Below are 13,286 nucleotides of genomic sequence, written 5' to 3'. Positions count from 1 at the left end.
CAAGATAGTGCCCAAAATTTGGGAATAAGTAGGTTATGACGTAACTAAGTAAAATCTTCAGGGACGTAATGCTACGTGGGGAGCGAGGGTAGTTATAAGGGGTCAAAATCGCGGTTATTATTATTTTTTTTGTGACGATCATGATCAAGATAGTGTACCTAAATTTGGGTTTAAGTAGGTCATGACGTAACTAAGTAAAATCTCATGGGGCGGAACGTTGCATGGGGGACAAAGGGATGGGGGCAGGGGTGAATATAAAAATTATAAAGGATTTTTTGTAACATGCCTGATCGAGATAGTGCACCAAAATCTGGGAATAAGTAGATCATGACATAACTAAGTAAAATCTTCAGGGACGTAATGCTACGTGGGGAGCGAGGGTAGTTATAAGGGGTCAAAATCGCGGTTATTATTATTTTTTTTGTGAAGCTCATGATCGAGATAGTACACCAAAATTTGCGAATAAGTAGGTCATGACGTAACTAAGCAAAATCCGCAAGGGCGGAGCGCTACGTGGGCAACAAAGGGATGGGGACAGGGGTGAATATAAAAATTATAAGGAGTTTTTTGTGACGTACCTGATCGAGATAGTCCACCAAATCTGGGAATAAATAGATCATGACATAACTAAGTAAAATCTCCAGGGAGGTAAGGCTACGTGGGGAGCGAGGGTTATTATTATTTTTGGGGAGCAAAATCGCGGTTATTATTATTTTTTTTGTGACGATCATGATTAAGATAGTGCATCAAAATTTCTAGGGGTAAAATCTCAAGGGGCGGAACGCTGCATGGTGGACAAAGTGATGGGGGCAGAGGTTAATATAAAAATTATAAGGGATTTTTTGTGACGTACCTGATCGAGATAGTGCACCAAAATACGGGAATAAGTAGATCATGACATAACTAAGTAAAATCTTCAGGGACGTACTGCTACGTGGGGAGCGAGGGTAGTTATAAGGGGTCAAAATCGCGGTTATTATTTTTTTTTGTGACGATCATGACCAAAATAGTACACCAAAATTTGGAAATAAGTAGGTCATGACGTAACTAAGCAAAATCCGCAAGGGCGGAGCGCTACGTGGGGAACAAGGGATGGGGGCAGGTGTGAATATAAAAATTATAAGGGATTTTTTGTGACGTACCTGATCGAGATAGTGCACCAAAATCTGGGAATAAGTAGATCATGACATAACTAAGCAAAATCTTCAGGGACGTAATACTACGAGGGGAGCGAGGATAGTTATAGGGGGTCAAAATCGCGGTTTTTATTATTTTTTTTTGTGACGCTCATGATAGAGATAGTACACCAAAATTTGCGAATAAGTAGGTCATGACGTAACTAAGCAAAATCTGCAAGGTAGGAGCCCTACGTGGGGGACAAAGGGATGGGGGCAGGGGTGAATATAAAAATCGCGACTGACCCATTATAACCACTCTCGCCCCCCGCTCTGGTTTCCGCCGGTGTGGGAAAGTCATGTACATGACTAATTCAACATATCCCCGTATAATTTCTCCATATTACTTATCACGAGCAAAATCCGCTTCTATCTCTTCTATTATATCTCTCCTGAAATATTTGTCACTATCACCGAAAGAAACATCATCAGAAACAATGACTGAAACATAAGCTTTATTTCACTAAGTAACTAAGTACCAAACGTAGGGATAGTGAGAATCTTAAAAGAGGATGAGACACAGACAGCGTCCTTGTGCGTTAATTTGGAAGACCAACGGCTTAATGTGCCTTCCGAAGCACAGTGAATGGTTTGTATCATTTTAAGAAATGAAAATGTCATTGTTTGTGCCGAGATTCGAACTTGTGCGCTATGGCTTGGTAGGCCAGTATATTGCCGCTGAGCTACGGTCGTCCAGTATATGATGTGTGATATACCGATCTAACCATCAATATCTTTTCTTTCCTTGCATCATTTACTGCATTGGGATTTATGTAGTTATAACATTGATATTATGTAGTTATGATATAAATAATAAACTGCAAAACGATTTACTTACTTAATACTAATAAATATACATATAGACAGTATCAACGATATTATAGATAACGTGTAACCGCAATGTGAAATTCCTTTGATTCGTGGTATCCATTCTGAGTAAAATATATTCAAATCGTTAATTGGAGGAGATGATGTTGTTTGATTTGTAGTTATAAAAAACGTTCCACATTGAGAAATATTCGACAATGGAAATATGTCTCCAGGGGGTACGAACCAGGAACCATTTTTTAAACATTGCCATGTTGCCAATCCCTAAAAACAATACAAAGATATCAGATAAAGAAAAGATACAACTACGGGATAAAATTATTATCATTAAAAATCATTTTATCACAAATCTTGGAAAATCAATAAGTAATCCTAAAACAGGCAATAACACCAACTCCTATCAGTGCCGGATTTACAAATTTTCCGCCCTACGCCAGTTAAAAATGCCACCACTCAAGTTAACTAGGCAAATAGAAACAACACAGTCCAAAACTAGATTTTTATTCAAAAAATACATGTAGATCAGTATAATAATTACATTACTTTTCGTTGAGATTTCATGGATGCAAATGATTTGAGAATCGTATTAAAATCTAAGGTTGTTGTCCAATCAGATTCTGCTGTCAATATTGTCAAGGAATTGAGTCTATCTTGCTCCATGGTTGATCTGAAGTATGTTTTTAAAGTTTAAAAGTGTTGAAAGGAACGTTGAAAGGAAAAGTGTGGAAAAGATGCTCAAGGCGATTTAAGCCGTTAGGAAAAACGGCTTCCAAATTATGAGCCCGAATATACATATAATCGCATATTTGATAGAGTAATTTTTTCAGAAATTACGTTAAATATTTTTAAATATTTTTTAATAACTCGAATAAATGCAAACATTCTTGTGGAAAGGAATCTTCCAGATCGTCCTGATAGCATTGTTGTAGGTACTTGGCACACTCCATTAACTTTTCATGGGAACTTTATTTGATGGTAAAAAGATTCTACAATTTTTGAACATATTTTCATATACTATTTTTCAATTCTATCGTAACTCTATCAAGTGGGTATAGAAAAATATGTTTCTACCTTTAATTGCTCCCTGCCAGTCAGAATGGTGTCACCATCCCTATTTTCATCTGGAAAAAGTTTAGGCCTTCGATTTCGTTGTCGACTATCATCGTAATTTTCAGCTTTCAGTTTTTAGCTTTTTTAAGATACGTTTCAAACGTTTCAGTGGTTCGTAAAGACTTTACAAAATTTATCAAATATGTACCTATAAAAAAGGGTAGTTGCGCCTTCAGTGTTGGTATCAACTAGTGTTGCCCAAAATCGGTCTTGGTCTTGCAGTCTTGGTCTTGTTCTTGCGTTTTCGCAAGACCAAGACCAAGACGTACCTGTGCAAGAACAAGAACAAGCCTGCGAGACTCTTGCGTCTTGCAGTTAGAACTGAGGGTCGTTTTAGGGAGTATATAAGTTCGGCTATATTCTTAGATACTCTATGAGAAACAAAAAAAATTGTATTATATATTGTATATTCGCATAGCGAATTAAAATATCCATTAAAAGAACACTCGACATATTTGACATGTACTGAGAGGTCATTATTATAATGTAAAAATAAAATTTTTTAGTTATACATTCTTTCTCAGCAGCAGTGGCGTAGCTCACAGGGGCCCCGTATCAAAGATTTTCGCGGGGCCCTTTTCAAAAACTGATATAAGGTAGTGCTAGAAAATGTTAAATGGAACACCGTACTTATGTGAATGTGTACTCTTTTGTATGGTGTCGAAGGTTAGACTTTAACGGATACCCTTCTCAAAAAGCTGGAAGCCTTTGAAACCTTGGTGTATCGGAGGATTCTACGAATAAGTTGGGTGGATAGAGTTCGTAACGAAGTTGTTATACATCGGAGGGGAAAAATTACGGGAAGTCATCAGAGCAGTAAAAACTCGCAAACTTGAATATTTTTTTGGCCATGTTATGAGGTGCTATGTGCTATCCGTATTATACTACGGGATGGAAGCGTGGACACTGAAGAAAATTGACGTGAGAAGACCGGAGACATTCGAGATATGGATGTACCGAAGAGTGCTGAAGATCTCATGGGTAAATAGAATAACCAACGTAGAGGTAACCAGACGTATGCACAAGGAAAGAGAAGTACTTCTAACAATTAAGAGAAGAAAACTGAGATATATGGGACATGTGATAGGAGGAGATAAATATCTAATACTCCAGTTCATTATGTAAGGAAAATCCAGGAAAAAGATTTATAGGAAGCTGATAGCTGATTTAACTCTTGACTGAAGATTCTTAGGGCATGGTTTGGATGTAGTAACAACGAATTATTTAGAGCCGCACTCTCAACAGTAAAAATCGCTTTGATGATTGCCAACCTTCGAAGCGGAGACGGCACCTAGAGAAGAATGCGCCACCCAGAGAGTTATAATATACTCCATTTAATAATAAAAGGCAAAGGAGACGGAAGAAAAGGGCCAGGTCGAAGAAAAACGCCATGGCTTAGAAACCTAAGAGAGTGGTTTGAGAAACTCCAGCTTCCATTTTCCGAGCTGCCGCCAACAAAATTACTCTAGCCAATTTTGATAGCCAACACTCGATAATCGAGCACGGCACATGAAGAAGAAGACATGTGTGAATAATTTTATTCCACTTTAAAATTCCTGAAATTCAAATACTCATCAGTACGAACTAACCAGCATCTGAAAGAATTACTAAGAAGTGCTGTCACCATTTATTCATTAAGATTTAAAAAAATATCAAAAGAAGTAAAAAAGTTCTGTAAAAAATTTTTCAACACCTCTTTTTTGCATAACTTTTTAATATGCATTTAATGACGGCTTCTAAAAAAATTCAAATTTCTATCAAAGGATATCAAGGACCTTGGCCACCCCTGTTACAGACGACAATTAGATAAGAATTATTGTTTCATTAGTAGATAGAGATCTAGTACCTACTTACTTTTACTTTTAGTGAACGTCAGTTTAAAGTCAAAATCGACTTTCTCAATTCACGTTCAACCGATGGCAGTTTAAACTTGAACTCCCCGTGTGGAGGCGGGCCTCTCAAGTAGAATACCTCCACAGCTTCTCCTGCTCATCGTAAAAGGCGACAATTTGGAGCAGCTGACCGCTGTCCTTCAACCCAGCTCCTAACCTGTCCCTGTGTGATAGTTATTACCCCCCAACTATCATATGACACCCACCCCTACCATCAAACACGTCCTGATACCCAAACCTATACCCGAGGAGAAAACCTCCACGAATTTAAAAACCAGTGGAGGAAACCACTGAAAACAAACGGATATGCATAGGGATTGCGGCTATGCACCATCCTAGTATACCGCCACCCCAACCTCAAGGTGTAACACCATCGTGCCGAAGGGGTGCATGGCCCAGGGGTAACGTAGTGGGCTACAAGCGATGCCTAAGGGAGATGGCGAACCCGAGGGGAAAACAGCCTTGGCGGGGCAAGGGCGCACTGCCCCACTGGACAGATCAACACGACCCAACTCGTGGGAAGGAAGATGGGACAAAAAAAGAAAAACAAAAAAGGCGGAAGAGAGAGCAGCGGGGGCGAAAAAGAAAACAGAAGAGGCGGGGAAAAAGAAAGGGACGAGAATCAAGGGGAGAAAAGATGGAGAAGAGAAGTGGAAGAAAAGGAAGACCCCGGATCTAGAACCAGCGCAAACAGAAGCAAGGGAAAAGAAAGAGAAGGTAAGAGGGAAACAAGGGAAGTAAGAGGGGAACTGCAAACCAAGAGAGAAGAAGAAAGAAAGAGAATAGGAAGAGAAAAAGAGGGAGAAGAGAACAGACAGAAGGACGAAAAAAATAAAGCGAAGAGTCAAAGGAAAGAAAACGCAAGGGAAGAAGGGGAATCGACCAGCTCTGACAGCAGTTCCGATGATGAATCGGAGGAAGAGGAGCAAACACCCAACTGTAATGCAAGAACAAAGTTGGAACGCCTCCAGGATAGTGTAGCGGCCCTTGAAAAACTCATGGTTGAGGTGCCAAATACAAGGGTTGCCATAAAGCAGGAGGTCGACAACCTGAGAAACCGGTTGTTCGATTATACCGAGGAACTGGAGGAAAGCAAGAAGAAAGAAGAGGTTCCAAGGAAGTCTGTTTGCACGACATCCAGAGGTGTGCAGACGAACATGGAGCCCTTGAAAGTCAAGAAAATGGCGACAATGGGTGTTCAAGTGGACCTAGAGAACCCAGAAGCCATTAAAAGGAGGGTGGACGCCATCACGGAAAAAATGGCAATATGCGAGTACGAGGAAATAACAGAGTTCTTAAATGAGGACTGGCCGGAGGAAGTCTTCCAAAGAACTGAAGTGAAAGAGGGGGACATCTCTGATATAGCAGCAGACGTGGCAGTATTTGTTACCAACAACGACCAGGACAAAAAAGCCATGGAAACGGTGAAAGGTATGTTTCCTGACCTACCAGGTGTTCCAGCGGAGGTAGATGAGGATGGAGGCCTGGGAACTGTGAGAGTCACGATGTCTGCTCATGTAGATGGAACGTGGATTGACAAGGAGAAATATGGATTCAAACTTCTCCCAAACAAGAAGGAAGAACTCGAGTCGGTGAAGTTCCTCAAGACATGCAGGAAACTGGTACAGAAGATGGAGGAGCTAGGAAGAGAAAGAGTGGGAATCCACACGCCAACATCGCTAGGAGTTGAGACATCGAGGAGAATCCTGGAGTGGGCAGCAAGAGGAAGGGGTGTGACGATCACGCTCCTAGGCAAAAAATCCAGAAGAGGGTGGGCAAACATTAACACCAAGCCCAGAGAACAATGTGGAGTAGTACTTATCAGCAAAAACAAGGAAAAATCATTTGCGGACCTTATGACAGAAGTGAAAAGTAACCTCACAGGAAGAAAATCCATCGACATAAAAAGGATCAGACAGACCAGAAATCAAGGAATATCACTGGAACTGGGAGGAGGAAGGGAAATGGCGGAGGAAGTGAAGAAACTCCTCTCTGGTAGCACATGTGTGTCGAGAGCAGTGGCAAAAGGGGGCGTCGTAAAGAGAAGAATCTTGATGCAAGAAATCCCACCCAACACAACGGAGGATGTGATCCAAAAGGCCACAGAGGAAGCAGCAGGTAAAGAGCGGGCATGTGACATAATAAAAACCTGGACCGAGACACGGGGTGGAGAAAGAGGGATGATGAGTGCAGTGATGGATGTCGACGAAGACGCGGCCGAAAAGATCCTAAGAATGAGAAGAATTAGGGTAGAGTATACCTCCTGTCGGGTCATAGAAGCAAGGACAGAAATACCAAGATGCTTGAGATGCCTAGCCTTTGGACACAAGCAATGGAACTGTAAAGGGCAGAACAGAAGAGGATGTTGCTTCCGATGCGGCAAAGAGGGTCACATAGCGTCGGAATGCAAGACAGAAACAATCAGATGTCTCAACTGCGATGTGACCGGGCATGTGGCGAATTCAAGAAGATGTCCAAAGTTCAACCGACTGGTTGAAAGTAGGGACCACTAAGGACTAGTCCCAGGAAGAGCGCGCGAGTGGAAACAGTATGAAAGAGAGCGTGAAAGGAGTCCGAGTCTAAGAAATGGCGAACACAGGAAATAAGATCCGAGAGCTGAGAGTACTACAAACGAACGTGGGAACGGCGAGATTAGCACATGATCTCGCCGAGGCTGCCGCCGTAGAAAAGAATATCGACGTGCTGGTGACGGCGGAGCCAAACCCAACAGCGGCTAAGAAAAGAGGATGGTTTGTGGATACGACTGGAAGGGCCGCTGTACGAATCTACAATAGAAAGCTGCGAGTGTATGAAATTAAACCGAAGGAAGGATACGTGATCGTCCGGATGGAGAAGATGCAGCTGGTCTGCTGTTATGTTTCTCCGAACATAACAGTGGGTGAGTATGAGAGGAAGATGGACGAGATCATGCAGGAAGTGGGGAATACAGGAGGAGAATGCGTAGTGCTGGGAGACTTTAATGCAAAAGCAGCGGAGTGGGGATCTCCTATCACCGACACTCGCGGCAGGATACTAACCGACTGGGTGGGTACTCGGGATCTAGTAGTACTGAACACAGGTCTGGCGCCTACGTTTGTTAGGAGAGGTACAGGTACGTACATCGACGTGACTATGGCGACACAAGGAATAGCGGCGAAAGCAAGAGGCTGGAAGGTTTTACCAGACTACACCGGAACGGAGCATCAGTACATCGGATTCTCGATAGTCGGGGCGGGAACTACTAACGCAGTCCGCGCGTCTGGTACGTCGAGAGGCGGATGCGGCGATGGAAATGACTGGAAAGTATACGAGGAGCTGATCAAATGGAGAGTTAGCATGATGCAGGGTCAATCACCGACAGTCGAAAACCTGGAGAGGGTAATTAAAGAAGCGATGGAGGGAAGCAGGAGGGGTCGCCGAGATATAAACAAGATGCCCTACTGGTGGAACGCGGACATCGAGACACAAAGAAATGAATGTATAGTCATGAGAAGAAGGCTAACGAGAGCAAGGGGCAGAGCAGGAGTCGATCCTGATGTCATCGAGGAGATCGAGGAGGAGTACCGCCTACGGAAGAGGGAACTCTACAGGAAAATTCGTGCAGAAAAGAGAAGGCACTGGAGAGAACTGTGTGAAAAACTGGATGAGGACGTCTGGGGTCAAGGATACAGGATCGCCATGAAAAAGTTCCATGCGTACCCCTCGTATGAAATGCCTATGGATAAGAAGCTCGAGGTAACACGAGAGCTCTTTCCCGCGGGCAGGTGGCATGGTGTACGGAGAGACGAGGAAGCTGAGCGGGCTGTACCCTTTACCATGGATGAACTTGTCGAGGCATTGGGCGCACTTAAGACGCGCAGGTCCCCCGGTTTGGATCAGATATCACCTGAGGCGGTGAGGTGTCTAGGACGGGCGGAGCCCGCGTGGCTTCTGGAGCACATGAATGCACTGCTGGAAGCACAGACCTTTCCTGAGCCTTGGAGGACATCGAAGTTGGTACTGCTTCCCAAAGCTGGGGAAAAGTATCGACCCATCTGCCTTCTTCCGTGCGTCGGTAAGCTGTATGAAAGAATGCTGCGGGGACGTATCGATGGCATGATTGAGAGGTCGGGAGGCTTGTCCCCGAGGCAGTTTGGTTTCTGTAAAGGGAGAAGCACGATTGATGCAATCGTGAGTGTATTCGACGCATTGCGCAATAGAGGGGATGAACACCGTTGGGCGGCCCTGTTGTTGTTCGATGTTAGGAATGCATTCAATACGCTGCAGTGGAACGAGGTAATGAAGGCAATGGAGAAGAGAGAGTGTCCTGGATACCTGATGAACGTGGTAGCGGAATATCTGTCTGAAAGAAGAATTATGGTGGAGAAAGGCACGATCGTGGATGTGACGGCAGGTGTTCCCCAGGGATCTGTCTTGGGCCCGACGCTATGGAATCTAGCATATGACGGGATTCTGAACTGTGAATATGGAGAGGGTACGTCTCCCTTCGCATTTGCAGACGATCTCGCTGTGCTGGTAGTGGCGCGGGACGAGCCAGATCTTAAATACCGGGTACGGAAAGCAGGCGGCGTCGTGAAGAAATGGATGACACAGCATGGACTGAAACTCGCGGCAGAGAAGACCGAGGCCATCATTCTGAAGGGGAAAAGGAACAGGCAAAGTGTGGAGCTACAATGTGCAGGAGCGTGTCTAACACCCAAGAAACACGTAAAGTACCTAGGAGTGACGATGCACCAGAATGGAAAATGGGGGGAGCACGTGCAGGTGGTGACCCGAAAGGCTGCAAACAGTGCGGCTGCGTTGGGGAGGGTGATGCCCAACATTGGAGGACCCAAATCCGAAAGGAGGAGGGCCTTGCACGGTGTTGTTCAGTCGATCGTCCTCTATGCAGCCCCAGTCTGGAGTGAGGCGGTAGGGATACAGGCCTACAGGGGGCTCATTACACGAGTGGACAGAACAAGTCTGCTGCGAGTGGCATGCGCCTACAGGACTGTGTCTGCCGCAGCCTTGTGGGCCATCACTGGATGTGTTCCGCTGCATGTGTTGGTAGTAGAAAGAAAAGAACTGTATGAGAGAAGAGACCTTGAGCTTACTATGGCCGAGAGAAGACAGGAAAGAGAAAGGTCAATTGAAAGATGGCAGCAAGAATGGAACAACATGGAGCATGTGGCACAGTGGACAAAGATGCTGCTTCCTAACTTAAAGGATTGGATGGACTGTGGTCACAGGCGACTGGACTATTTCCTGACGCAGGTGCTCACAGGACACGGGTGTTTTAGAGCCTACCTCTCTAGGTTTGGAAAGGCTGACACTGACGAATGTCTATACTGCAGACACCCGGACACTGTTACACATACCATGCTAGAGTGCAACAGATGGATAGTAGAAAGAAATAGAATGGAAAGAGAGACAGGTGTGAATTTTTTGACAGTGCGAGAAATGATTGAGAGAATGATTGAAAATAAAACTGGTTGGACTAGCATACACAACTATATCCGTGTAGTGATCAAGAAAAAAGAAGAGGAGGAAAAACAGCTGTACCAACGATACGGGTGAAATATATGGCGAGTAGAAGGCAGAGGGAATAAGTTTTGACGAGAGGCGAATAAGTGAGATATATTGTATGAGACAGATTGTGGGAAAGAAGCTCAAAAAAAAAAAACCCAATCTTGGGACCAAAAAAGGGGGAACGGGGAAAATGAAGGGCCTCCTTGCTTACAGTCTGTGGATAAATGAAGGTAAAGTGCTTCGGAAGCGATGTCGACCTTGCAGCGGCCATTCCGTTTTCGGAGCGCTGGATGACAGAGGAGGGTCTGGTTTAGCAGGTAGGCATTCGGCGTAGCCTCGGCGACGAGAGAGCGTTTTAAAGCACCTCGGGAACTATCGCTGGTACTACGAAGAATGAATCCTGCACTAAGGTCAGTCAGGCGGCGTTCTGGACTGAGGTGTCTTTTGAAGATTCCAGACCCCCCCTCTTTAAAGACGAAAAAAAAAAAAAAAAAAAGTTTAAACTTGAACGATGCTTGAACGCTGGAATTCGGCCGTTCAAAGATTTCTTAAGGCCGCGTCCCATTATCAAATAATTTGATCAAACTGGGTTTGAGCAAACTAAAGTGACAGTTATGCCCGATTTCACCAACGATACCTAAATATTTAAGAATTACCTAAGTGGATTTAGGTACTTCCTAACTCTAAAACGGATTTCACCATACCATAAGAATTGCCTAAACCGCTTAAGCATTACCTTACGTTAGGATACGGTTTTCGATCTCCCTAAACTTTAGGTATTACTTATCGTTGACAGTCAGGTTATATTTTTACAATTTTGACTAATGTACTTGTGACGTTTGTCAATAATTTGTTTCTTACCTTAATTTTTCTGTTATTCTGTAATATTAGGTATATTAGTCGTAATTTTGTGTTATCTTTTATATTAATAATAAAATATGTGTTGGAAAATATAGAAAATCGTTTGGAGTTTTTTACAGGTCTATTGCCAAAATTATGTAGGCTACCTACTACCTAACAAACTAGTGTTGTGTTTCAAAAACCAATGAACTGTCAACACTGATCAAAAACCCATTCATGATATCAAAGTCTATCATTAAAAATTAATAATAAAAGAAGCACCTTTTGAACTAAACATGGTATTTATTTTAAAATTATTTCATTAATGACAATTCACCTAACTTTAATTTTTCGTCATATATGTGAAATTTACAACTCTTTTCTTTTCCTCCATTTAACTGTACATATACAAATAACATACAAAACTTAACAAACTGAATTCACAAAATAATATAACTACTAAATAAAATAACTATAACAGTAGGTACAAAACTGAATAAAACCAACTTAGCAAACAAACAAATTTGACAAATAATCAAAAAAGTAAGGTAATGTCATCTTATTCTTCTTTTTATTTATCAAAAATAGTTCAAACGTACACGAATTAATACCTAGGAAAGAATTTCCTAGATAAACAGTTCTTTTAGTTGTGAAACGCTTTTGTTCTTAAGTACTGACTTAGGAAGTTCCTATCGATAAGAATTACTTAATAAGGTAACTGTTTAGGTATCGTTGGTGAAATCGGGCATTAGTGACGTCACATCCTGAGTGTTCATTGTGGATAATAATGAAAAATTTTAACTTTAAATAAAGTACAAACAAGTTAGACAACTCAATACAAAAAATTTGATCAAACTAGACTGATAGTGAAAGCACAGATTTTTAGAATTTCAAAAAACTGCAATTGTGACGTCACTTTGACGTACTTCCGGAGTTTGTTCAAACTGTTTGATCAAATTATTTGATGGTGAGACACGGTCTTTAACGCAGTTCAGATTATTTCATGGATTACGCATGCTTTGTATTAACACGAAACGCTATCATAATATAAATATAACTTATTTGATTATATTAATCCTAACGATAAAAGATAACATTATTTTTGTTTTTATAACATTTATTTATAACTATTCAAATGACTATTTGACTATAAATACTTAAATTTAACTTTATTCAAAAACAGCATAAAAAAGGTAGTTCAAAATGGCGACAGTTTTTTTAACTTTTGCCATCTATTGGCATTTCTCGAAGCTGTAGAACGTGCACTGACATGAACGTGCAATGAGAAATGCATTCCAAACAAAACCGAGGTTCACCGGTGAACCTGGTTCAACTGAACCATAGATTACCGCAGGTATGAGAAATCGACCCTAAATCACTTTGAGAATCTGGTTGATGGAAAAATGAAGAAATTTTGGGTATCTTCTTCAGAACTTCTTCCTTTTTTTGTTTCATTTTTCTTTTCATCGCTCCACTCAGCTACTCTCTTTTTATTTCACTCATTTTTTTCACTTCACAATATTTTCTGAATTTAAAATTTAAACTTTCTGAATCGACTGCACAAATTGAACCTAATAAACCTAATAAACTCTAATAAACCAAACTCAAAAAATAGATTTGAAAACAGATTCAGTTTTTTCAACAACACTTGTTCTTGTTATATTATATAAGCCAAGGGTGACTGGACAATGAAAAAATGGACTAAACAATAAATAGATTAAGTACACGAAAATATACCCAAAACAATATACACACTTTTCCAAATCGTCAAAGATTAAGCGATAACAAAAGTTGCAATTTGGCCATTTTACAGTGTGTCACCGCCAACAGTGAATGAACAATGAAAAGTAACTTGAAACCAAAAACAAAGCTACTTTGTTGTTATGGAATACGGCAGCAAATATTATAGATAAAGAATCCATTACACGAAAAG

General features: G+C 41.7%; 1 protein-coding gene across 2 annotated transcripts in view; it reads right to left on the bottom strand.

Annotated features, from left to right (window-relative positions):
- Positions 1-13,286, bottom strand: part of LOC126881974 (parathyroid hormone/parathyroid hormone-related peptide receptor-like) — a 65,632-nt gene that overhangs the window by 31,102 nt on the left and 21,244 nt on the right. For both annotated transcript variants that reach the window (XM_050646721.1, XM_050646722.1), the window contains exon 2: positions 2,014-2,267. In XM_050646721.1, the coding sequence (XP_050502678.1) occupies positions 2,014-2,267 (254 nt within the window). The remainder of the gene's footprint in view (positions 1-2,013; positions 2,268-13,286) is intronic.

This window comes from Diabrotica virgifera, chromosome 3 (assembly GCF_917563875.1).
Source record: "Diabrotica virgifera virgifera chromosome 3, PGI_DIABVI_V3a".
Taxonomy (NCBI): Eukaryota; Metazoa; Arthropoda; class Insecta; order Coleoptera; family Chrysomelidae; genus Diabrotica; species Diabrotica virgifera.
Note: the sequence above shows the minus strand (reverse complement) of the source record. Positions and strands in the feature narration are given on the sequence as shown.